This window comes from Trichomycterus rosablanca, chromosome 9 (genome assembly GCF_030014385.1).
Source record: "Trichomycterus rosablanca isolate fTriRos1 chromosome 9, fTriRos1.hap1, whole genome shotgun sequence".
In the NCBI taxonomy this organism is placed as follows: domain Eukaryota; kingdom Metazoa; phylum Chordata; class Actinopteri; order Siluriformes; family Trichomycteridae; genus Trichomycterus; species Trichomycterus rosablanca.
Window position 1 is genome coordinate 5,637,260 of NC_085996.1, and position 27,936 is coordinate 5,665,195.

Sequence of the window (27,936 nt, forward strand, 5' to 3'; positions counted from 1 at the left end):
TGTAATGAGTAACTACCGTTCCAGTCATGAATGTAACCAAAAGTGTAAAACATGACGTAAAAATCCTAATAAACAAAAAAAACCAGATGGTTTTCCTGTGTCCATATAAATATGGCTATCTGACCGCCCCCATTAAAAAGTACATATCACAGTCCTCTTGTTCCAAGGTCAAAAATAAAACCCAAACTGTCGCTTCATACTGAAATGAAATTATTTGGAAAGTCTAAGAACTAGAGATGGGACGATCGATCGGCTATGAATCGGTATCGGCCGATTTTTAATCAAAATATGCTATCGGCGATTATATATATATATATATATATATATAGAAAATATGCTTTTCTCCTAAAAGTAGCCGATCCGATCGTGTGATATATAAAGACCATGTTAAGTTAACAGCTCAGTGGATTGATCCAGACGCCAACCATCACATCACCATTCATCAACCATCGTACAGAAACCACAGTGAAAGCTCTTCATGACCTAAAATAACATCATTAACGTTGTGCATCATACATACGATGTAATTTTGCTGATTGTAATATTTACTTTAAAAAGATAATTAACCCGGTCACATCTGAGTCGATTCTATCAGCACGTTATATAAACTCCTGGTTCACTTTGGTAAATCGTAAGTGGTTCTTACTTGTGATGTAGATGAGAACAGAAAACGTTACAGAGCCAATCAGAGGCAAAAGTTTATTCATTACCAAATTCGTTAGTTCAGGATCATCTGCTGAACTTTTAGCTCCTTAGACGGAACGAGTCTGACTCGGTTACAGATCTGTGGTAATAGCAGTTTAATGAAGCTTTTTAATGAAGCTTTTTAATGTAAGAGAGTCACACAGAATGTTCTGTAGTAGTTGGTGTTTATTTAAAACCACGACATTTAATTAATAACAGTAAACACGGAGAGATAACTAAGAAGAGAAACTTACGCTTGGCGAAAAATGAATCGACTCATGAATCAATGAATCACTTATAGCGATACTGTGAACAAAGCGTATCTTCCAAGGGCACACACACAAACACACACACACACACACAAACACACACGCGCGCGCGCTGCTCCGGTTTATCTTCACTGTGAGGCTCTTTTTAAGTTTATTTATTTTATTTACTGCTAAACCCCCCCAACCCACCCTTCCCCCCTCCCCCCGATCGCAATCGGCTATCGGCCGATGTCCCTGAAAGGAGATCGCAGATCGGAATCGGTGCCAAAAACCCCGATCGGCACATCTCTACTAAGAACCGCCAGTAACAGATTACAAGCTGGTGAAACTTTAGTGACACTGCCGACAGTCAAGCAAGCTTTACACTACCATGAGCTCAAGGTTGCACTTTCTCTTAATAAGCTTTATTGCTTTGATATTCACTCACAGCGTTGCCAACATGTTATCAAAAAGGAACAAGAAGACAAAAATCGCCGTCTGTTTCACCAGCACTTTATCCTATTCAGGGTCGCAGTGGGTCCAATTCACTGGGCGAAAGGTAGAAAACACCCCGGCCAGACCAATAAAGTCCAAACACACACACACACACACACACACACACGTTCCAATTTTGTATCTCCAGTTAACCTGACTGCACGTCTTTGTACTGTAGGAGGAAACCCACACAGACATGAGAAGAACATGCTAACTCCACACAGAAAGGACCTGGACGGCTCCACCTGGGAATCGAACCAGGACCTTCTTGCTGTAAGGCTCAGAACTCAGTTTCATTACATGGTAAAATAATGATGATAAGAAGAGCCCAAACTGTACGAATAGCAGCTATGGAATTGAAAGGGAAATAATAAATAGTTAAATACATATTTAAAACTGTTTCTCTCTCCCTCTCTCAGCTCCCGAAGACAGAAAGTTAGACTCTTAAATTCTTCCTCTTTACCTCCCACGTCTGTTTGGTGCTCTTGTTTTTCTTTCTTATGTGTAGTGGGGGGTGCGACGGGGCAAATATTCGCTCCGCTGACCCCGAGGCTGTGGAACCCAGACCGCTGGCAAACTCCACTTATACCTCCGTTAATTCTCAGTCTAGACTGTACAGCACGCGCTCTGTGGGGATCAAGGTCTCCAGTCTAGCACTGATACTGCTGATAACCAAAAACCGTGATGAACAATAAAACAGGGCAGATATTTAATGGGTTGGTGTAAGCAGCCGGTTAACAGGTAACCACTGACTAATGCCTGTTAGTTACAGGCTTCATTTAACAGGAATGATCAGTATTGCCCGACACGGCGGGTCGTGTGTTCTGCAGTGCAGTTTGAATGATGCATGGTGGCTGTTCTCCTGGTCAATGATTAGTCCAGCGCTCCGTGACTGGGTGTTAAAACTCTTTAAACACGCCACTGACCTATTTAAAACAGAATAGAATATTTCACAGGTTTAAAGCAGTAAGTATTACAAACTAAGAAGGTTTATAAGTCTAATTTTTATCGTTTGAAGAGTACCAGTGTTAGTTAGCGTGATCTTTCTGTTTTATAAACAGTGTAGGCGTACAGGACGGCTCTGAATAGCTGGAAGACATCGAGTCGCACCCAGACGACAATAAACATTCTCCCGGTCCCTGAACAGCTGATAAAAAAAGCAACAGAGAGAAACACTCCTGCCGCCTCTCGTACACACCAACGTTCCCACTGAACATGAAAACAAAGAGAGACTCTACTGCTATCATCTGAACTGCAGCCTGGACGACCAGTGACCGCGATGCCCTCATGGTCAATCCAACCTCCTGATTTTAATCACATTTATTTCACAATTTTGCATAACATTAAAACCACCTCCTTGTTTCTACACTCACTGTCCATTTTATCAGCTCCACTTACCATATAGAAGCACTTTGTAGTTCTACAATTACTGACTGTAGTCCATCTGTTTCTCTGATTTCACCCTGTTCCTCAATGATCAGGACCCCCACAGGACCACCACTTATTTAGGTGGTGGATGATTCTCAGCACTGCAGTGACACTGACATGGTGGTGGTGTGTTAGTGTGTGTTGTGCTGGTATGAGTGGATCAGACACAGCAGCGCTGCTGGAGTTTTTAAACACCGTGTCCACTCACTGTCCACTCTATTAGACACTCCTACCTAGTTGGTCCACCTTGTAGATGTAAAGTCAGAGACGATCGCTCATCTATTGCTGCTGTTTGAGTCAGTCATCTTCTAGACCTTCATCAGTGGTCACAGGACGCTGCCCACGAGGCGCTGTTGGCTGGATATTTTTGGTTGGTGGACTATTCTCAGTCCAGCAGTGACAGTGAGGTGTTTCAAAACTCCAGCAGTGCTGCTGTGTCTGATTCTGAACTCCTGGGTTGGAAACTTGCCATTGCCACCGGACTATGTGGGTGGGGTCTTCAAACGCTGTGTAAGGACCCAGATTAGCAGACAGAGAGGTGCCTGTGCCGAATGCATGGGTGAAAAAGGGTTCCACTAAGGGCTGTGTGCGGGTTGGAGGAGGTGTGAGCAGCAATATACCCACCTAGACTGCAATCAGGTTCCACCAGCAGCGGAAGACAAATTGATTACGCTTTTCTACTCATAATCCGGTCTCTGAGGTATTTCATTAAGGGTTTTTCCACAACAGTAGCCACCAACCGTGGTCTGAAAAGTGACGAACCAAAAAGCGCTCAGGATTCACTGATGCCAAAGGACATAAGACATCTTTCTTAATGACTATAAATACATACCTGTAATTATTCTTAAGTACAAAGTTAAATAGCATAGTATGTTTAAGGTTGTGAATGTCGTCCCACAGGGTCATAATCCTAAGATAAGCATAAGATCACAGTAAGATTCATCAGCAGCAGTTTATTCTTTACTGGCTGAATGAACTGCACCATATATGAACTGCACCGTGTGAAATGGTTTATGTGATGAAACTGGAACTGACAGAACCGCTGCTGCTGCTGCTGCTGCTGCTGGAGGTTTAGATTTCATGCCACCAGGTTTACAGGAATGTTCTCAAGCGAACAGCGTCGGCTCACAGTGACACATTTATGCTTTTCTCTCAAGCTCTGACAGGCTTAAAGAAAACATCCCGGTTAGGTGGTGCTGAGGATCCTGAGACAGATAAACAGGACTGGGTTATTCCTGGGGAACTGAAAATGGTTTGTCAGGAGGAACGGGCCAAAATTGAACCACAGTGCTGCAAAACGGGATCATTTCAGAAAGGGCCTTACTCAGGGGCCCAACGATGGTAGAGCTTGAACCAGCAAACTTCTGATTACTAATCAAGGAACATTTAAGGTTCATTCACCTTTAAAGGTATTGGGACGCCTTCTGTGGGACGCACAGAACCCTGACCTCAACCCCACTGAACAGCTCTGGAATGAACCGGAACATCAACTGAGGCTTTCTTGACCGACATAGCGCCCAGCCAAACACATGGTCTTTTGACTGAATAGGCACAAATAGCCGTCCAACAGGTATACACCTCATGGTCAGGTGTATAAAGACTTTGGGTAAAGCAGGGGTCTTTATTATAACGATTTGACACCACAACCTTAATCCCTACTCAAAAAGATTTCTATTAAAGTGCATTATTTTATAATAATGAAGTTCATGTCCACTGAACGTTTGGTGTTACAGTCTTTAAAAAACTTATACATCCACAAACAGAGCCGCTACAGTCACTTGTTCTTTCCCATCCTGTGGTAAATAGGTTCTAGTGGTTCCAGCGTCCGAGACTCTCTCATTCTGAGACTGCAGAATGCAGCAGTTGTCCTATAGACTGAAAAGAAGGGGTTACGCTGTCCGCTGCCCTTTGCCCCGTCTTTTACCACATCTCCTTCTTTCTGTTTGATACTGAGAGAGTAAATTCAGCCGCCACAAAGACGTTCTGTTTACTTCAGTGCATCCACAGTGCTGGGTTATACGACTACAACTCGTATTCAAATTAAGAGGGACATGCATGATTACTGAGGGTGAAAAATGACCAGATATGCATATTACAGTTTGCAGGCTTATTTTTGTTGGTTTGTTTGCATCTGAACACCACAAAAAAGCTGAGAGGAAGTCAGATCTGTTTCATTCCACAAAGAACCAGACACACTGGTCAGCAGTCTCCACTTAATGTTCTATTTATTAAGATTGTTTCTTTGTTCATTAGGATTTTAACGTCATGTTTTACACTTTGGTTACATTCATGACAGGAAACGGTAGTTACTCATTACACAAGTTTATATCGAACACACTCATGGACAATTTTGTTTCTACAATTCACCTCACTTGCATGTTTTTGGACTGTGGGAGGAAACCGGAGCTCCCGGATGAAACCCACGCAGACACGGGGTGAACACGCAAACTCCACACAGAAAGGACCCGGACCGCCCCACCTGGGGATCGAACCCAGGACCTTCTTGCTGTGAGGTGACAGTGCTACCCACTTAGCCACCGTGCCGTTTGAAAACAAACTCCATCACTTCTCTACATTGTCACTTTCTAATGCATTTTTCCAGCATCGTACCAACTTTTTAATGCCGTCAGCAAAAAGTGGTTTTGCTTAAATGGGTAGCCACTGATGCAGCGCTGCTTTCACATCATCATCACATAAAAATCTTCTTCCCCTTAAAGCTTCTTTCAGTGTCCAAAAAGGTGGAAATCAGATGGTGTTAAATCCGGATTATAAGCGTCTCTCAGTCTCTCAGACACGACTGATTACTCCTCCTCTCTACTACACTGCTTACAACCAAAATATAAAAGTGATCGTATTTGTTAGTGCAACATATTAAAAGCAATCTCTTGCTGTTGGCATTTCAGAGCTTCTCTTCTAACATGCTAAACTCTCATTCTGGACTGTTCTTGATGTAAACAGTGCAGCACGGTGGCTCAGAGCATGAAGGTTCTGGGTTCGATCCCCAGGTGGGGCGGTCCGGGTCCTTTCAGTGTGGAGTTTGCATGTTCTCCCCGTGTCTGTGTGGGTTTCCTCCGGGAGCTCCGGTTTCCTCCAACAGTCCAAAGACGTGCAAGTGAGGTGAATTAGAAATACAAAATTGTTCATGTACAGCGAAGAGGAAACAGAAGACCAAACAATCCTCTCATCCCAACCTCACCATCTCACCATCCTATTTCCATAACTACCGTCCTACTTTACTACCCTTTTCCATCCACACAGAGCTCACGCTGGTGTTAGTGACATGATGTTACTTCATCATATACAGAAGTTCAATAAGACTGAATAAAATTCATAATTTATTAAGAAATAAATAGTTTTACTGGTTGGATTTGAGTTTTGGATCATATTTACACGTCAGATTAAAGACAATAACGTCTATAAGCCACACAGACACACGCAGCAATTACGCAGAAGATGAGAGACGCGTGTCATGACGCTTTATCTCTTTATTCTGAGTGTGCAGCTGCTCAAACACGCCTGTTAGCACTAGCATAACATTAATAACGCTGCAGCTCCCAGAATTTACACGTACACCATTTAGCTGACGCTTTTATCCGAAGCAACTTACAATTGTGACTGAATACAGCTCAAGCCATTCAGGGTGAACCCAACAACTTGGCAGTGGTGAGGCTTGAACCAGTGACCTTCTGATTGCTAGTCCAGTACCTTAAGCTCTGAGCTAGCACTGTCCACTGTCCCGATGTAGCAGTTAGTGGACGTTTTAATCCAAAGTAATAACAATAATGATTGAACACAGTACAAGCAGGGGTAGCCCACCGGTAAAGGCAATCGGAAGGTTGCTGGTTCAAGCCCCACATCTGCCAGCTTGCCACTGTTGGGCCCTTGAGCAAGGCCCTTAACCCTTGATTGTCTCAATTGTAAAGCACTTTGGGTAAAAGTGTCTGATAAATGCTGAAAATGTAAAAGCAATTGAGGGTTAAGGGCCTTGCTCAGGGGTCCAACAGTGACAACTTGGCAGTGGTGAGGCTTGAACCAGAGACCTTCTGATTACTAGTCCAGTACCTGAAGCACTGAGCTATATTTTGGAAATAAAAGCCTCTGGTGTGTTTTGGGTGTGAAACGCTACCGGAACACATCAGTCAGAGACCCGAGGCTTTCCCAGTCGTCTCCTAATGACCAGCGTCAACACAAACAGAAGTCCAGAACACCAAACACTCACGCTTCACGCTCATAACTCCACGACCTGCGACCCTATTACAGGTCCAGCGGGGAGGAGAGAAGCCCCGTGGTTAATGGTTCGTCCATCAGCACCTGCTGTTAACAGCTGGAGTCCGAGCTAAAGTGTTTTCTATAGGAATGTACACAGTTAAAGCTTTAGCTAATGGTTAGCTTTAAACACAGCGGATAAGTAAAGGCTGAGGACAAACAAATAATTTAAAAATGTTTAACGTGCACAAAAGTATGTGGACACGTCTCCTCGCTATAAGGTTCAGGTGTTTTCATTACACAAGCAGGTAAATAATATGAAATAAAATATACAGCGAGCTTATCATTTGTATCATTTTCTTTTATTTTAAATCCTCCCGCCCCCTCCGGTCCGTGAAATTATATCTTATATGAAACCGGTCTGTGGTGGGGACCTATACTGATGGAATCCAGGGTTCAAATCCGACTGTAGCTCAGTGCTGGTCAATGTCTACATACAGACATGATTGGCTATGTCTGAGGGGGTGACCCAGACCCCTTAATGAACTGGCCACGACACTGACCAGAAGGAACTGATGAATGAAAACACAACATTTTCATGTCTTTACTATTATTCCATAAAGTATAAAGTACACTAACCCAGTGGTCCCCAACAACCGCGGACTGGTACCGGTCCGTGGGTCATTTATTACCGGGTCGCACAGAAAGAATAAATAATTAGAGATCGCTACAAGAGCAATGAAATGTCCAAAACTCTTCGGGTGTTGTTGTCTCCAATCACCACTAGGTGGGAGCATCGAAAAAAGCTCAGGATTCACACTGATTTTCACTGATTCAGTCCGAGAAATTATATCTTATATGAAACCGGTCCGTGCTGCAAAAAAGGTTGGGGGCCGCTGTGCTAACCCACACACGACATGGCTAAAGTGCTGGTCCCAGGCCCGGATAGAAATAGGAGGGTTGTTTCAGGAAGGATATTCGGCATAGAAACTATGACAAGTTTGGCATAAGGTCCAGATCCACTGTGATGACCCCTAAATGTAGAAAAAACAGCCTAGAATTGAATAGAATAGAATCTTTATTGTCACTACACACAGGTACAATAACATTTTGTATGTCATCTTCCAATAGAGGTAGCAGCATCGGTATTTTAAAAATAGTAGCAGTAAAAATCACTAATGTACATGTGCATTTATAAATATTAAATACTGTATGTGTTCAAATGTTCCAAAAGAACATAAAACCACAAGGTCTAAGCTAAGTGTTTCACTGGTACTAGAAACCTGTTGTGAAATCTGCTTTTTGACCACCTGACCACCAAAAGTCCGACCCGACTGTAGACAATTCCCTGTTTTTTTTAACAGTTCAGAAGTTGGCAAGCCATGAATGAAGTTCTGCCAAATCCTGGTTGAAACTGTCATCAAACATCTTTACTGGTTTCTATTGGCACACGTGCCAGGATGAGACTGTTGTTTTAGCTCCAGGCTTGTTTAACTGAAACTCGTCAGCTATTCAACCGACACTTTCCACAGTTGCTTCATCAACAGCGATCGGCTTCTCACGTCAGCGTGTGTGACGGTGCTTCATTCTGGCTTAACTGTCGTTAAGGTGGCACGTTGTTTTATTGTCCTGTTATCTGATGTTGAAAGATGCCACCTGAGCTTTTTCTGCCCCTTTTCACTGACGAGGTAACAGTTAAGTTCTAGCAGCTAAGTCAAAGTTATATTCAGTAAGATCCTGGAGTTTCATACGCTATTTTTTGTATTTTTCTTTTTATATACATATATAAAATATAAAATATACACACACACACACACACACACACACACACATATATATATATTCTTAAAGCTGCTGTTATGTTGCAAATTTAATAGTAATAAAATAATAATAATAATATATATTTTTTATTTTGTTTATGCATTTTCTCCATTTTTTCTCCCTTCTTTAGCGAGTCCAATTGCCCGATTGCGTCATGCTTTCTCTCCACCAATGCCGATACCTGCTCTGATTGAGGAGAACGAAGCTAACCCACGCCCCCTCCGACACGTGGGCAGCAGCCGTATGCATCTTATCACCCACACTTCGACGAGTGCAGTGCAGCTCAGTGTTGTGTACAGAGAGACACACCCTGAGAGCACTCTTTTCTTTATATATAAGATATCATATTTTATCTTATCCTGTCTTATTATATCTTACCTAATCTAATCTTATTTAGTCTTGTCTTATCGTATCTTATCTAATCTAATCTAATCTAATCGTATCGTATCTTATCTAATCTAATTTTATCTTGTCATCATATCTTATCTTATTGTATCTTATCTAATCTTATCTTATCATATCTTATCTTATTGTATCTTATCTAATCTTATCTTATCATATCTTATCTTATTGTATCTTATCTAATCTTATCTTATCATATCTTGTCTTATTGTATCTTATCTAATCTTATCTTATCTTAAGCATGCTAAACAGAGCTCACGCGAAAAGCTGAAAGCGTGACGGAAATCCATTCTGATCTTGACCCCGGTTTATTCCATGGTGCTACACACTTTAACCATTTAGAGCTTTCAACCCACCTTTTGCATGCTTTAGGAAGGTGTGAGGACACTAAGAAACCCACATGGACACTGTGGGAACATGTCATGAAGAACTATAGAAGACTGGACGCTGGGGGATAGTAAACAAATAATAGTAAACAAAGGTCATGAAGGACTATAGAAGACTGGACGCTGGGGGATAGTAAACAAATAATAGTAAACAAAGGTCATGAAGGACTATAGAAGACTGGACGCTGGGGTGTGAAAAGTTGTGATGCATATTTAGACATTTTAGTCCTTGAAGCATCGTTTTTAATGGTCATTTAGTAAAAAACCTGTCGCCGGAGTCGCCGTTAAAAGAAGCAATTCTCACGTTCCTGGTGTCACCGTTCTTGATTCTTCTGCACTGATATCAAACTTAGTTTGCCAGCTGAAAACTGTCTAGTTTGTTTTGGCAAACAATCGGGTATCGGGTATCAAAGTACTCAGATGACGCAGAGGTAAACTAAACTAGCTCACTACCGCTGGGATCCAGGGTTCAAATCAACGGTGGTGCTATCAGCCAGTCAAGCATCTACATACAGACATGACTGATTATGTCTGAGCAGAATGGCTGATGCCCTACACTGGATTGGTGCCCTGTCCAGGATGTAACTCTGACCAGGATAAATGGTGGTAAAACATAATAATGAAACAAAATGGAAAAACAGAGATCAGCGAACCATTCTGTGGGTTCTAAACAGCCCACTTACTAAGATCAAACACCTGTCGAGAGCTTTTATTCCTGTTCCCACCTCGAAATTCACTTCCTACAGACTTACACAGCGTGACGAAGCTTTTGAAGTGCGGCGGTGAACTTGAGGTCTTTCTGACTTTGAAGTCACGGCTACAGGCGAATGTTTAAAAGTCCAAAACAGGGTTGAGTGAGTGCTTACTGAATTCAGTCTGTGAGTGCAGTCTGAGTAATGAGAGAGTATCAGCTGAGCCCTGTACACACCAGACTGGAGTTCAGTTCTGACTTTAACGTGAGCTAAAGTCATATAGAGAATAACGTGGCTCTCCATACATGATACAGCTCTGTATGGGAACCCAATCCTGGTAGGTGATAAGAAGTGGCTCTAACTGGGTGACTATTTATTTTGAACCTGTGTAAAATAAAACGCTAAAGGTGCAGAAATCAAAAGACTTGTGCTTTTATCTAAAGCAACTTGAATACATTGCAAGAAGGAGCCCAAACTTCAGCTCACTAGTCCCGTATCATCACCACTAGCCTGCTACAGCCCTAAACAAACACGTAACGACCCACTAAGCGACCGCTGCCCTGTGCACACACGTCCCTCACACACACACACACGTCTGTAAACATTTCACATCTACTGTATAAATACACCTGAATTCAAATTGATTACCGACGCTCCCGACTGCACCCCTGTCCCTCAGACACCATTTTACTGCCTGGACCAAAGTTCAGCGAAACTGCTGATTATCTGTTGATGACTTAAAGATTTGGGTCATGGACAAACAACAACGTTTTAAAGATAACTCCGTGGAAGTGGGTAGAAAACCAAACAGAGGCGCCATAACTCAGTGTGTTGGACTGGCTGACCTTACAGAGCGAGTGTAGCCACAGTAATACAGTCTACACGTCCACACAGTGCCTGATAAAAACATCTAACCTCCAGCTTCAGATGATTTTAATTTAGCTTTAATTACTTTACATGGTCACTTACTTTTACTAGTTTATTTAGCCATCCAGTAACCATTGGCAAACCATGGCAGTGAAGGGTTGCACTAGAAGGGAAGTGGTAGCCCAGTGGTTCAGGTACTTGACCTGTAGTTGGAAGGTTGCTATACCGAGATGCCAGTATTGATCACCCTCAATTGATTAAATTGTATTCAGTCCCAATTACTTTTGCCCTGCGACAACTCTTAAGCGCTGTTATTAAAAGATATTTTCACACAGCTTACATGGCAGTACAACTGAGCATGTAGCATCAACATTGTGTGTTGGGTTGGAAACTAAGTGCCTCTGGAATAAACAGCACTCAAGAACTAAGAATTGGATTTCCATGCTTAAACCGTGGCACGATTCCAGAATCACAAACTTGTAAGCTAATTAAGCGTAGATTAATAGAAAAATAACAAATATATCTATTCAAAGTCAAATCCACAACATGCTGCTACTATATAATCACTGTGAGTCAAAAATGACTCTGTAACTTTGTCTATAACTTTGGTAAATGTTGGTCAATTTTCAAAATTCTTCCACACAAACGTTGTTTGTAACTTGCAGTTGCAAAAGCAGATCATCGATGTTGAATAAAAACTAGTATTTACAAGATATTGTAGCTACACGCTTAAAGTGTGGTTGCCAATACAATCATCACTTTGTTGCAGATTTAATTCTTAATGTAAATGTGCAAGTAATAGAATTTTTTAAGAACATATATACATATATGTGTGTGTGTGTTTTTTTTTATTACTGTAGGATTTTATTGTTTATTTATTTACTTGCTTATTTAATAATTTATGGAATGCAATTTTACTTAAGGGACGTATATAAATCTCGAGGTTGATTTTTGATTTTAAGAGTTTATTTATGATTAGACGGACGGACGGACGGACGGACAGACATATAGATAGAGGTATGAATGAATATATGTAGTGGAGGCAGTAGTATAGATTATAACCAATAGTATACATGTAATTATAAATATAAGAGATAAAAATGTCAAAGTATTATCAAGGAATTAGATGTAGGTTTGACATGATGGTATGAGTGTCAGTGTGCATGAGACACTATGTAGATGTATTATTATTACTATTATTATAATTACTGTAGTATTATTATTAGTAGTAGTAGTAGTAGTATTGTAATAATATAGTACTTTTGTCATATTTTATTACTTGAACATTTAATTTACTGTGATATATAGACTATTATTGTTTACTTATTTTCGAACATTTTTCAGCATTTTGTGATTTATGTAAAACAGCTTGAGTTTAAGATTTTAGATTTTCAGACCATATTAAAAATTAGATATTGTTATTATTAGTGTTAGTAGTAGTTAGATAGTAATAATATAGTTGTAGTCAATGATCTATGTAAAACAGCTTAAGCTTAAAATGTTAGATTTTTATATCTTATTAAAAATGAGATATTATTACTGTTAGTGGAAAGTTAACTCAATCAAGACTGCGCATGCGTCGACCGGTTAAGCAAAAACAGCGGGTTTGTGTTACGGAAGCTTTTATTAAAGTTTTACAAACACAGTAAATGATACTAAACCAGAAATGAACCGGAAAACACACCGGTGCAGTCTGAAATACATATTTGTAGGAGCTAGTAAAATAAAAGAAAGAGTAAAAGAGTTTGGGAGGGTATAAAGTTAGTCGTACCTTTCATCCAGTCCATAACCTGAGTTGGTGTCCATTTAGTTATAGGATCCATAATGTAACAGCTGTGGTGAGTTCACAGGTGAAGAGATGTGGTACAAAATCCTCACACACGCTTCATACCGACACCATTAATTTTATTAATAATCAGTAATAATGTGGAGGCGCAATCCCGCAGTACCGAGCTGTTCTCTACAATACCGAGACTCACAGTGTGTGTGTGTGTGTGTGTGTGTGAGAGAGAGAGAGAGAGAGAGAGAGAGAGATGTTGGGACTGGTGTCCTGTAGGAGGTCAGGGTGGGATGATGGAAGGCGGATCACGTTACACCAAGGGTGTCCAAGTCCCCTGAGCAGTCCTATAAAGACTGGAGGATGAAGGTCCCGGATGAGTCTGGTTTCTCTGAAGGTTCCTTGTAATATTAAGAGAGTTTTTCTTTGCCTCTGTTGCCCTAGGCTTGCTCATCAGGGGTTTTGGGAGTTCTAAAATATGTAGAAGTTGCCCTGAGACATTTACATTTTTGGCATTTATCAGACGCTTTTATCCAAAGCAACGTAGAGTTCTATGACAGTGTACAATCGAAGCAATTGAGGGTTAAGGGCCTTGCTCAAGGACCCAACAGTGCCAACCTGGATTACCAGTCCAATATCTTACCTGCTAGGCTACAACTGCCCAGTACAAATACATTTGACTTTATTTAACATGTTTTATTTTCTTCTAACACAAAAATCAAGCCTTGATAACTAGTTGATTAGCTGAATCAGGTGTATCAGCTGTAACGCTTAAAGAACCAGTGTCTGACACCCCTGGGTTACTCCTCCAAAATCCATGATCCAGTCTGAAATGGTCTGTGTGGAAATTCAAAAGCATTTAAGGAAAAGCTCAGCTCCTCACTTACAGTACAGTTCATACAGTAGGTACCCTTGTGCAACTGAAAACAGACAGTAGTACATTATGTACCGTACAGTTTTAGATTTGGATGTGTACCCTGTTGTACTGTAGGCCACCATGCAATTAAAAAGGGGGGTTAAAATCTACCATGGTGCTAAATGTGGGTGAAGTCGCAAGCCTGGAGAGGCACTGGGTAGCTGGTTCTGGCACTGATTCTTACTACTGCAAAGACCATGCAAACTTTATTAGTTTTAACCCAAAAAAGAAGGTAAGAAAATCACACATCTTGGTTTGTCTCCTTGTGTGTTTACATCTTGTCACTTAGCATTACAGAAACGCGTCTAAGGGGCATTAAACACAAACATTGTGGGTTGCAACCACAAGAACTATTGGATAAAGAATTGTACTAAACATTTAATGTTAAAGAATGCACCTTTAAACAGGGTAAATGTAAAACGTGGGGTATAATCATGTAACTGAGTACACAAACTAGAACTTTGTACAGAAGCCGCTCCCTCTGGCGGTCTGGTGTGGAAACGTAACAACAACGTTCACAAATATTTTGTAAATGTTGTAACCAAATACTGAATTAATTCTACAAATCTCTAAGAATATTATATAATCTCTTAAATCTATAAATATATTGTTATCATATACACATGTAAAAAGTCTGTGTTTTGTTCATGTACCTTTATAATGTTCTTATAACCTTTTTTAATTCTGTAAATCAGTTTGCATCCAAAATTCCAATGTGACCGTGTGTAGTGAAAGTTTTCTGAAGACGTTTGGGTGGAACAGCAGCCTGTTATGCTAGCTCACCAGTGATAAGACTTGGGCTCGAATGTCAGCGGTGCTATCAGTTGGCTGCGAGTCAACACAGACATGATGGGCTGTGTCTGAGGGGGGTGGATGGCCGAAGCCCTGCACTGGTTTGCCAACCTGTACAATGCATTCCTGCCTTGCACACAGTGTTTCAACTCTGACCAGTTGATGGAAGTGAAATATTAAAAATATAAAACCCAGTTAGAGTAAAAGTGTTGTGAGTTCTGTGCTGTTTTTGCCACAAGAGATGTAACACACAGTGGGAAACTTGTCTATGTCCCAAGTTTTTTGAGTGTGTTGTATTTACAAAACACAGTGAAGTCGGTCGATGAAAACACTGGATATTTTTTGTACTTTTATCAGTTAAATAAAGGGTAAACATAAGCCATAAACCATTAAAAACGTGATTATATCATTTATATAACCATTAAGGGTGGCTCGGTGGGTAGCACTGTCGCCTCACAGCAAGAAGGTCCTGGGTTCGATCCCCAGGCGGGGCGGTCCGGGTCCTTTCTGTGCGGAGTTTGCATGTTCTCCCCGTGTCTGCGTGGGTTTCCTCCGGGAGCTCCGGTTTCCTCCCACAGTCCAAAAACATGCAGTCAAGTTAATTGGAGACACTGAATTTCCCTATAGATGAATGGGTATGTGTATGTGTGTGTGTGTATATGTGCATGCCCTGCAATGGACTGGCGTCCCGTCCACGGTGTTACTGTGTGCCTTGCGCCCATTGAAAAGCTGGGATAGGCTCCAGCACCTCCTCCGCAACCCTAATTGGATAAGCGGTTAAGGCAGTGAGTGAGTACATAAACATTTATAAACAGAAAATACACAAAGAAGATTAAACTAAAGCTTGTTGACCTTTATTAATCATATGTTATAAAAATAGCTACATAATAATATCACATTTGTGGTTAGAGCAGTAATTAAACAAATATTTAGACAACCAGAATTATAATTAACCTGCCTGAAGCCTGAAAGAGGACGCAAGTGTAATTTGTTCCTGCAAACACACACACACACACACACACACACACACACACACACACACACACACAGTTCTACAGTAATCACGTGATCACCACCTCAGTGCCAACACACCACACTTGGAAGGCATGAGAGGAAAACTATTATATCTAACCACAGATCTGAGCAGCTGGAGTCTCCTGTGGAACTTTGGCTACAGTCAGGCTCGGTTATCAGATGAGAGAACAGACACTCTGTGTGGGTTCAGCATTAAGTGATGGATGATTATACAGAAAATAAATCAATCCCCACTCTTATGAATGATGGAAGATTTGACGCCTTTTTGGTATAACGTACAAAACAGACTCTGTAAAGTACCTGGAGATTTAGAAAAGGTAAAATAACCCAAAACATGTCTAAATTACATGCAAAATAAATAAATAAATAAATAATTCTATTATTTCCCTGCTGTAAGATGAGCTGAAGAGGAAAGTCTACAAGATCTCAACCTGAAGGATATGAAGACATTCTGTATTAGCTTAATTCTTCAAAATACTTCAGGTAGCATCACAGGAAAAACAATTATTAATTATGGTTAAAAAAATTATTTTCTTTGTTATTAGTGTCTTAATTAAAATAATTGACAATTAACAATTGTGGTTTTATGTCAAATTACTACTTACTTATTCTGCAAAGCATTCTCTGCTAAAGGCAGATTGGTGATTATCAGGATGTCTCATTACATAACATTACATAACACATCTACTCATAATGTGATGGAGTGGGGATGCTTATAAAATGTATTAGTCTGTATAAACAACACACACACACACACTACTGAAGAACGCAGGCGTTTACAGCATGCTCCTTGGAGCTCATCTGAGCCTCGACTAAAGCCACCATCCACTGCTGCTGCTCCTCAGCTGAACCAGCCTTTAGAAAGAAGGTTCTGTTTCTGTTCTGTGGTTTAATAGTCCAGCTGAAACACGTATCGTCCTCCAGAGCTTCCACCTCTGCCCCGATCAGACTGATAGACTTGACAGGAGTCTGGAAGAAAAGTCCGTTCTCAGTTTATCATGATAAAGAGGTTACGACTCCTGTTTACTGCAGAATCAAATGAACACACGATGATTTAGAGAGACTGCTTACGTCTCCTGTAACCAAAACTCATCTCATTACAACTTTAAAATTTTAGTATGTAAAATAATAATTATTGAAAACAAATGCAAATCATGGCCTTCAATTCTACATAATACAGTTTAACATATAGATTTAATTCTCTCTGATCCCTGCCTGGCACGTAAACCCACTGATTGAGAGGGTCTTCTCTGAATGTTACTTACACCTACCAAAAATGTCCTGTTGTAGTATTCCTGCCATGCACCTCATGTTAGATGACAGACAGACAGACAGAAAATTAGACAGACAGAAAGATAGATAGATAGACAGACAGACAGACACAGAGAGAGATAGACACTGTAGATGGACAGACAGACCAGACAAATAGACAGATAGATATATAGATAGACAAGTAGATAGATTTTATTTATAGACAGACAGACATATAGACAGACAGACAAAGATAGATAGACAAATAGACAGACAGATAAGTAAACAGATAGATAGACAGACAGACAGATAGATAAATAGACAGACAGACAGACATAGATAGATAGATAGAAATACAGATAGTCAGACAGACAGACAGACAGATATATAAATACAGAGAGTCAGACAGACAGACCAGTAGATAGACAGACAGACAAACAGATAGATAGATAGATAGATAGATAGATAGAAATACAGATAGTCAGACAGACAGACAAATAGAAAAACAGACAGACAGACAGACAGACAGACAGACAGACAGGCAGGTAGATAGAAACTTTATTAATCCCAAAATAAGGGACCAGTTTTGGGCGCCGAACCCAACGCAACCCTGATCAAGATGAAATAGTTAATAAAAATGATAAAATTTACTCAAACAGCTCTTTTATTAAGAACTACTGTTAAATATTATGATGATTAATTTATTGTTAATTGCTTGTCTTGAACACAAAACATGCAACAAATGAATGAACAAATAGTACATATTTACTAATGTTAATGAATAAATTTAATTTACAGAATAAATCTAAACATAATAAAATATTACACTATGGATTTTATTTGTGCCTATAATAAACGCTGGCTGCTGTTGCCATGGCGACGCAAAACAACAAATCATTAAAAGCAAACTTGTTGCATTTAACGATTTCGATTTAATAAAACAAACACAAAATCAAACATAAAGTGAAATTATTTGTGCTGAATAGTGAAAGAAATTTCTACATTTTGAGATGTAGCAATGTCCTGTTGATTAATCTGATAATCCTTTAATAACTTTATAACCAGGTGTGAGCTAGCTAACGTGCTAAGTGCTAATCTGGCTAATTTACCTGCTCGTTTCCACCGTAGTAAAGTTGTGAATCTTTAATGTGAAACCAGACCGGCTTCCACCGCCGTGTGAACTGGGTTTTTTTGGAAAGCCAGCCTTTTTTACCTCCTTCTGGTTCCTCTGAGCGCTTTTCACTCGCACCGTTAGAGGTCGCAGAAGCGCCGGCCATGACTGCTGCTGGGGCCGGGAGTCGTTTAGCGGATTCATGCTTCAGAAGTAAAGAGTCGATTCCGAAGCGTCGGAGTCGATTCTACGCTGAATCATCTTGATGTTATGACAATATTTACATTTTCAGCATTTAGCACTCGCTTTTTATCCATAATCGCTTTTATCCACAGCGACTTACAATTCTGACTGAATACAGTTTGAGCAATTGAGGGTTAAAGGCCCAACAGTGGCACCCTGACAGTAGTGAGGCTTGAACCTGCAACCTTCTGAATCCTATTCCAGTACCTTAACCACTGAGCTACCACTTGTTAAACAAGGGCATTTACATTTACATTTTCAGCATTTAGCAGACGCCTTTATCCAAAGTGACTTACATTACAGTATACAGTCTGAGCAATTGAGGGTTAAGGGCCTTGCTCAAGGGCCCAACAGCAGCAACCTGGCAGTGGTGAGGCTTAAACCAGTGACCCTCTGATTACTAGTCCAGTACCTTATCCACTAGGCTACAGTGTGCCCCACATTAAATTAGACCATTTTATGACCATCTCACAAGACTTGGAAACTGTCTGTGGGAATTTGTGCCTATTCAGTCAAAAAAGCATTCATTTAAAAGGGCACTGATGTTGCTCAAGAAACCCTCAATTGATGTTCCAGTTCATTCTAAAGCTGTTCAGTGGGACTGACGTCAGGGCTCTTTGCAGGCCACTGGAATTTCTTTAAACCGAGCTTTTCTCCATGTGGGGTGGCATGGTGGCTAAGTGGGTAGCACTGTCGCCTCACAGCAAGAAGGTCCTGGGTTTGATCCCCAGGTGGGGCGGCCCGGGTCCTTTCTGTGTGGAGTTTGCATGTTCTCCCCGTGTCCGCGTGGGTTTTTTCCGGGTGCTCCGGTTTCCTCCCACAGTCCAAAGACGTGCAAGTGAGGTAAATTGGAGATACATGACAGTGTTCGATATAACCTTGTGAACTGATGAATCTTGTGTAGTGAGCAGGGGCGGCTCGTTCCTATTCTGGATCTGCTGCACCTAAAATAAAATGCTATCTGATGAAGACTTAAGAATTAAATTGTTAGTGTGAAGGCTTTACTTCATTTTATGATTAATGGTAAAGCTGGTCTCTCTCCATGTTCAAAGTTATTTGTGAGGGCAAACTGACAGATGACTTAAGATGTTAATTATTTAGGCTTTAATTTACCCATTGAACGGGTCACCTTGGTCATCATCGCAACAATCAGTTAATCAATCAATCAATCAATCAATGTTTGTACTGGTTTGATCCCCATGTGGAGAGGTCCGAGTCCTTTCTGTGTGGAGTTTGCATGTTCTCCTGGTGTCTGCGTGGGTTTCCTCCGGAAGCTCCGGTTTCCTCCCACAGCCCAAAGACGTCCAGGTGAGGTGAATTAGAGATACAAAATTGTATCAATTGTTAAAAAATGACTGTGTTTAACATTAAACTTGTGGACTAATGATTCTTGTGTGGCGAGTGACTACCGTTTCTGCCGTGAATTTAACCAAAGTGTGTAAAACATGATGTTAAAATCCTAATAAATAAATTAAAATTAAATTAAAATAAAAAACCTCTAAAACTGCGCATGCGCAGAATAGATCCGCCTCCTCTCTGGCGATGGGAAGTGTAGTTTATTTCATGACTCGCCTTCGCAGGGGAAAAATATCGGAACTCACAATCCCAGCAGCGTTCGGAGGGTTTTGGGTCGTTTCCTTTTCTTATTATTATCCTCTCTGAGACTGAGAGAGAGAGAGAGAGAGAGAGAGAGAGTGTGTGTGTGTGTGTGTGTGTGTGAGAGAGAGAGAGAGAGAGAGTGTGTGTGTGTGTGAGTGAGAGAGAGATAATGGGATACGCATGAACTGATGGAAAGTTTCAGGGCTGGAAGTTGCAAGTTGGAACAGAAGCGCACCGAGCTGGAGGAGGAAAAGTTCTGGAGAACATGTTCCTCAAGGGTCTGAGGACACCAGCAGAGGATTATCGAGCTGATCTGAACGTACTAACGTGGATTTAAAGTATTTATGGTGGAACTTTACATCTCAGGAAAGAAAACCCGCCCTGTAAGTAACAAGGTAAGACAAAACTGTCCATTATTACTAACACAGACCTCTCATGTTCTTCAGTTATTTATTGGTTTTCAATAAACTCTAGTGCTGGAAAACATCTCAGTCTTGTCTTGCCATTGTTCACCAGCGTCCTGCCATGTTTATTCATGTGCGTTTGTGCAAACAGAAAAAAGCGCAAATTGGCACCAGCTGATCATCCACATGAGCGCCAGCCACCAGTTCTCTCTCAAACTGCCCTAAAACTAAACCAACCAGTAATATACATCTGTTTCTTTACATTATATCTGTATTATCAAACAGAACTGTAATGTTTAGGGTACAGAAGTGCTCAGATGTGACCCTGATGATCATCCAGATGTTTTTTTCAACATCATTACGCATCAGGATGACCCAAAACAAACCCATCCTTTAATAAAAGTAAACTGATACCCCTTTATTTTATTTTATTTTATTTTATTTCGCACTGCTGTATTATATTAGTAAACACACATCTACCATGCTAAAACATGTTTTGTTATGATCGTGTGTCCAGATGTGCTCTTATCCCACTATGGATGTCATGTTCATCATGGATCTATTAAAACATCTAAACTTGTTTGTAATTCTTTGCTACTGTGTGATACTTTATTATATGTATACAGAACCATGCCAATGGAATAGAAATGATCTGCATTTATTATCATTATTATTAGTATTATTGTTAATCAGATATAAACACCATTGTGCACCCATGGCCCTGTGCATGGCTCTGACAAACGATTGGTTCCAAACTATTGGAAAGTTTTCATCAACCTTCAAAGCCAGATGCTAATGGAATTCAGACTGGACCTCGGGTATGTGGTTATGTGGTCAGATGAGACCAGTATGATGTGTTTAGTATTTGGTGTAATTTGCATGGATTGTTTTGCAGAAAAGTGTCCCAAACATCTACTGTTAAGTATGTGGAAGAATCTGTGATTATTTGGAGCTGTGAAGGCCCTGAAAAGCTTGTTTTGATACACAGAATTATGACTTACATAATGATTAAGCTGTCAGATTCGGCAGTAATAACTGTAATAACGTGTAATACAACCGGTAATAACATGTAATAAACCGGTAATACAACCGGTAATAACATGTAATAAAACCAGCGTTTTAATAATAATAGGAACTTTATTTTATTGATTTCATTGACTGTTAAGTGTAAATTAGCTTGATAAAACATAACGTTTGGCATTAAGGTGTTTCGAATCATCTCACCTGTACATGAAAGCTGATGGAGACACATACAGGGGTTGGACAAAATAACTGAAACACCTGGTTTTAGACCACAATAATTTATTAGTATGGTGTAGGGCCTCCTTTTGCGGCCAATACAGCGTCAATTGGTCTTGGAAATGACATATACAAGTCCTGCACAGTGGTCAGAGGGATTTTAAGCCATTCTTCTTGCAGGATAGTGGCCAGGTCACTACGTGATGCTGGTGGAGGAAAACGTTTCCTGACTCGCTTCTCTAAAACACCCCAAAGTGGCTCAATAATATTTAGATCTGGTAACTGTGCAGGCCATGGGAGATGTTCAACTTCACTTTCATGTTCATCAAACCAATCTTTCACCAGTCTTGCTGTGTGTATTGGTGCATTGTCATCCTGATACACGGCACCGCCATTGGATGCACATGGTCCTCCAGAATGGTTCGGTAGTCCTCGGCAGTGACGCGCCCATCTAGCACAAGTATTGGGCCGAGGGAATGCCATGATATGGCAGCCCAAACCATCACTGATCCACCCCCATGCTTCACTCTGGGCATGCAACAGTCTGGGTGGTACGCTTCTTTGGGGCTTCTCCACACCGTAACTCTCCCGGATGTGGGGAAAACAGTAAAGGTGGACTCATCAGAGAACAATACATGTTTCACATTGTCCACAGCCCAAGATTTGCGCTCCTTGCACCATTGAAACCGACGTTTGGCATTGGCACGAGTGACCAAAGGTTTGGCTATAGCAGCCCGGCCGTGTATATTGACCCTGTGGAGCTCCCGACGGACAGTTCTGGTGGAAACAGGAGAGTTGAGGTGCACATTTAATTCTGCCGTGATTTGGGCAGCCGTGGTTTTATGTTTTTTGGATACAATCCGGGTTAGCACCCGAACATCCCTTTCAGACAGCTTCCTCTTGCGTCCACAGTTAATCCTGTTGGATGTGGTTTGTCCTTCTTGGTGGTATGCTGACATTACCCTGGATACCGTGGCCCTTGATACATCACAAAGACTTGCTGTCTTGGTCACAGATGCGCCAGCAAGACGTGCACCAACAATTTGTCCTCTTTTGAACTCTGGTATGTCACCCATAATGTTGTGTGCATTGCAATATTTTGAGCAAAACTGTGCTCTTACCCTGCTAATTGAACCTTCACACTCTGCTCTTACTGGTGCAATGTGCAATTAATGAAGATTGGCCACCAGACTGGTCCAATTTAGCCATGAAACCTCCCACACTAAAATGACAGGTGTTTCAGTTATTTTGTCCAACCCCTGTATATCGTATTATATTGCCAACATAAACCTGCCATGTTCTAGTTATTGTTTTAGACGTGGGGTTTTTATCATAGAAACGTTTAACCAGGCTACAGATGATCATACAGATGTGTGCTCTGCATTTATGTTTGTTTTAATGTAAATATTAAATTGAGGATTGATGGATTGTGATAAACACAACATACGATTAAAGGTAAATGGGACCTGTGTTTCACTGCTGGTGTGTATTGAACATAAACCTACCATGTTCTAGTTATTGTTTTAGACATGGGGGTTTAATAAAGCAGACTAAAGCTAATTGGGACCAGTGTTTCATTGCTGGTGTGTATTGAACATAAACCTACAAACAGAGTTCATTTAGACTATTTAGTGGTTTGTGATGGAGAATTCCTCTGTACTGCATTGGCATTATTGTGAAACATAGACCAAACGTGTACTTTTTTTGTTATATAGAGAAGAAAAACACAAACACATTGTTTTCATTTTTGAGCATTAGGGCAACACAGTAAATCCACTATCTGACAAAAGGTAACAGGAAATTTGAATGTTTTACCCTGATTACTGTAACATTCACCAGTTTTCTCTCAATCTACAGCAGTATGCAAAAGTCATGCAAAACAGCACAGTTTTAATTCTGTTTTCTGTTTTTTAACACTGTCTCTACAGGGAACAAAGACATGTTTTATTATACAATCACTGCTTTTGTTTGCAGAATTTAACAGATTGGGAAATAATACAACAGAAAATGTGGCATAAGCAAATGTTTCAATGAATATTATTTTATATTTCTATACAATATGTTAAATCTAGCAAATAAAAACAGTGTACTAAAATATCTTTACTGAGGGACAAATTTGTTTGATTGTTGTAGAATTAGTTTCATAATTTTTACCTGGAAAACCAACAGAACCAACAGAACAGGGTGTCCAAACATCTCTGTGTCTGTAATAAACCAACCCTGAGTAATAATAAACCCATTTTTGCTTTGTTATGTTTAATATTTTGTATGATATTTTATTTAATACGAAGAGTGCAAACACAGACGACTATCCAGACGTGTTCCAAACACTTACGCTCTTTTCAACGGCAGGTTTTTCAAACAAATGGAGCGTTAGTTTGGCTTATAATAAACCCGTCCTAGCTTTTGTATTGATGGCACTATGTTTTGTTTAAGGTGCAGCATTTATTGTGTGAAAATAGGCTACAGTTAATTATCAGGATGTGCACAGTTGAGGTCAAAAGCTTACATACACCGTTAAACAAAAGTGCTGCAACAGGAAGCATTGAAAGATCTTTACTGATTCCATAAAGGAAATCAGGAATGTCTCTTCATTTTAATCAACGTCACCTGAAAATCATCTGTACAAAAATTCTCAGTACGCGAACAGTACGTGAAACGTGTCTCTTTCACCATGGTTTGGAAGGAAAACCATTATCCCAAAGTCTTTAGGGCTGTTTGGATAATCAGAGGTATTCCAAGGTCCACCAGCTGCTGGAACATGTGACACTGCGCACTGTCGAGCAAGCTTCACATCACTATTCATTTAGAGACTGCTGTGCAGGAAAGAGGCACCTGCTCCGAAATCTGCAGCCTGAGATCTTTATTACTGATCATGATGACAGTGGAGTCTTCTTCTTAACCCACGCTGATGTTAAGAACACAGAACTGTTCAGATATTCTTCATACAAACGGCTCCATTTAACCCTGACAGAAGGAGCTGGTGAACGAGGGATCTTCAAAAAGTTTCTGCACTTTTATGGAGGAGTAATCAGTCGTGTCTGAGAGACTGAGAGACGCTTATAGTCCGGATTTAGCTCCATCTGATTTCCACCTTTTTGGATGCTCAAAGAAGCTTTAAGTGGAAGATGTTTTTTATGTGATGATGATGTGAAAGCAGCGCCGCATCAGTGGCTACACGCATTAAAAAGTTGGTACGACGCTGGAAAAATGCATGGGAAGGTGATTATGTAGAAAAATATAAATTCTTAAATAAATAGAGTTCAAAAAGTGTGGAAACTTTGTGAAGGACCCTCGCACATTACCTTCGTATTGTTGTTGATATTTTTTGTTGATGGATGATCTGGAGATGTTTAGTTTTAGGAGGTGCTCTCAGATTTTTTTGCTCTGGATTCTTATAAAGCATTACAGATGAAGACTTAGTGCTGTTATGTTGGCAAAAGGAGGTTTTACAAAATGCTCAGTAGGTGATTGTGCTCTTGTTGAATCATTAATTGTCTGTCCGGCACATCAAGTACCTGTAACCTCCTAACCTTAATTTTTTCAACTTTTGCAGTAATCCTGGACATTTCTGGACTCTGGTGACTGGATAACAGCTTCAGGTACCAAGAACTGTGCTGCTCCTAACATCTCAGCGGATACATTTTAAGACATGCTCGACCTTCCGTGACTCTTCACTTTTCAGTAAAAAGAGAAAACTGTCACCTGAAGAATGCAAATGTCCTCGTGTGGCAACTCGTCCCCTCTACCGTTCCCCAGACCGTTCCCCGTCCCCGCTCCTCCCTCCAGCTCCCCGCTCCCACCATCACCGTCTCCGTCCGCGAGCCCGCCGAGCCTGACCTGCGGCCGCCTGTCTAACGGCAGCGCCAGCGCCCCGAGCCCGACCCATTCCCGCGAGTCCTTCCAAGGCGTGTCCTTCCTCCTGCAGATCGGCCTCACGAGAGAGACGGTGAACCTGGACGCCAGCGACGTGTCCCTGTCCGCGGTCAAGGAGCTGGTGTGTTCCATCGTGGATCAGAAGGTAAAGCAGATTTTTCTTTACATGCTGTCTAACCCTCTGTAGCTACAGAATTTAACTAACCAAACTATATTCAATAACTAACCATTTCAGTTTCGGGCAGAGCTGAGACTGCTAGTATGGAAATCACCCATCAGGCTGAGAGTTTAGAACTTTGGACTTCTAATCAGAAGATTGTGGGTTCAAATCTCTGCTCTGTTAAGCTGCCACTGTTGGGCCCTCAAGCCAGGCTCCTGTTTAATTCTAAAGGCACCAAGATCTGATTCCTATTAAAGACAAATTGGCAGCAGCAGTGGGAAGAGACCCCGTCCAACCTTCCCTTCATCAAACACGGCCGATTGTGTCTGTGTGGACGCTCGGCCAGGTCAGTAGCTATACTGAGATTCAAACCGGTGAATTCGAACCCTCTGCAGGGGTGCATTAGCGCGTTAGGCCGTTGCGCCACCCGGATGTTGACCGGCACTGAACAGACCACCAGGACCCTGATCAGGCTGCAGCAGTTAATAAAGAGGTGAATGAATAAATAATCACATGACTTTGCTCACCATGATTAATCACAATACAGTTCCAGTATCACAATATTGTATAAAATCTTCAAGCATTTGGAGAGGTCATGTTTTCCAAACCCTTACAGAGAGCGTCTGCTGAACAGAATTATGGGAATGCAGGGATTTTCCAGGTTTAAAGTCAGGCAAAGGTGGCAGACATGAAGTGGAAAGTATGGATGGGGTTGTGGGAGTTGTCGCATGCAGACCTTATAAATGGACGCCATTCATTCGTCTGCTTGTTTAAATATATATATATATATATATATATATAATGACCATTCAGAATTGGATCAATTTATTAGGAACACATACTGCACCCTGTAGTTAGAGACACAGTATGCATTATTATTCCTCTAGCCTTTCGTCAGTGGGTAATTTTTTAAATATAATGGCGGTTGAACAGTTTATATTCATTTTTAAAGACCCACAGAGTTCAGAAGTCAATATTCGGTGAAATAACCCCTATTTTCAGCCCTGATGCAAAAATTTAAGCAGCTCAGCTTTGTTTGATGGCTTGTGATCGCCCGTCTTCCTCTTGACCTATTGCAGAGATTTTTAATGGGTTAGGTCTGGAGACTGATATGGTTTGATCAGGTGGTCCTCCGTCCACACATTGATTGACACGTTTAGAAGTATAGTGGAACCTCGATTTACCGGACTAAAAGGGGGGAGCACTGGTCCGTAAAATGCGATTGTCCGAAACAGCAAGGCTTTTTTTTCCCCAGGGAGTCAAAAATATACGAACACACAGCACTAAGGTCCACAAAAGTGCTAAACATGCACATATGATCAACAGTAAAATGAGCAATGTCAATAGATCTGTACATATGTCATGTAAAACCTGTAAATAAATATTGAAACTGGTGGACTGTACTACTGGGAAGAAATTTGATTTATCTTGTGTGGTGGAGGAGGGTTGTTTTTTGGCCGTGATTGTTAGTGGGGACTCAGAGTTTCTATTATTCTGAATCTGAAGCTCTGCTGGTGCAGAACTAATCACTAGAACTTGCAAAAATTAAGTATAAATCACAGAGAAAAAGGCGAGAACAAAGCGAGCCTCCCGGCAAAATAAAGCCTATCACTAATGTAAACAGAGAGATGTGCAGCGGCTAGAGAACAATTACTGAACTACTTGTCTTGTCTTGAAATAACTACTTCTGAGTAGGACCTCAGTATTACTACAGTGTAGTACGGTTTATGGTTTCTGTTATTTTGTCCAGCGCCTGTGTTTTAGCGTGCGCTACAGTTTCACACTTTTGTTCTGTGGCTTCACTGAAAGACTGTTTTGGATGACGGGACAGGAAAACATGGAGCCCCATGGATGATGTCATCGGTGGGTCAGCACATGTGACCTGCATCCTGTCTTGTCGTGGTTGGACGGGTGCAGGAAAAAGGGGGGGGTCGCAGCGTTTAGAGCGCTGTGTGATTAGGAGGAGTTTGGGACTTTTAGCGACGTTTGTGTAGCTGCTCGACCTTGTTTTTGTGCAGTGCTGAGCAGAATCACTCTGAAATGAGTTCTCACTGATACACGAAGTTTTAGTTAAATCGTTTTATATGCTATGTACTTATGACAGTAGAATAAGCCACAGACATGTAAAAAGTCCCAGTCATAAAAAAAATAAAACCTACCGTGTGTCACGTATCCAGCCTGTGTGCTCCTGCAGTGCTCCTAAACATTAAGTATTTTCTAGGCCTGAAACATCATGAAAAACAATATAGAATAAAGTATAGAATCATCGGGTGATCTGTTTTATTCAGTTAGAGCTTTTGGCTG

The 27,936-nt window shown here is 40.9% G+C and overlaps 3 protein-coding genes across 3 annotated transcripts in view; 1 reads left to right on the forward strand and 2 right to left on the reverse strand.

Annotated features, from left to right (window-relative positions):
- LOC134320489 (connector enhancer of kinase suppressor of ras 3-like) overlaps positions 1 to 13,193 on the reverse strand; it is a 51,049-nt gene extending 37,856 nt beyond the window's left edge. The window contains exon 1 of the mRNA XM_063001895.1: positions 13,001 to 13,193. Within this exon, the coding sequence (XP_062857965.1) occupies positions 13,001 to 13,052 (52 nt within the window). The 5' untranslated portion in view covers positions 13,053 to 13,193. The remainder of the gene's footprint in view (positions 1 to 13,000) is intronic.
- Positions 13,194 to 16,453: 3,260 nt separating this feature from the next.
- On the reverse strand, positions 16,454 to 18,304 carry si:ch73-111k22.3 (pleckstrin homology-like domain-containing protein). Its single transcript, XM_063001017.1, has 2 exons — positions 18,110 to 18,304; positions 16,454 to 16,718 (listed from the first exon to the last, which is right to left on the reverse strand). The coding sequence occupies exons 1-2, from the start codon at positions 18,275 to 18,277 to the stop codon at positions 16,506 to 16,508; spliced, it is 381 nt and encodes a 126-aa protein (XP_062857087.1). The 5' UTR covers positions 18,278 to 18,304; the 3' UTR covers positions 16,454 to 16,505.
- A 1,814-nt stretch (positions 18,305 to 20,118) lies between these two features.
- Positions 20,119 to 27,936, forward strand: part of LOC134320373 (serine/threonine-protein kinase D3-like) — a 45,231-nt gene continuing 37,413 nt past the window's right edge. The window contains exons 1-2 of the mRNA XM_063001733.1: positions 20,119 to 20,348; positions 25,153 to 25,617. Of these exons, the coding sequence (XP_062857803.1) occupies positions 25,309 to 25,617 (309 nt within the window). The 5' untranslated portion in view covers positions 20,119 to 20,348; positions 25,153 to 25,308. The remainder of the gene's footprint in view (positions 20,349 to 25,152; positions 25,618 to 27,936) is intronic.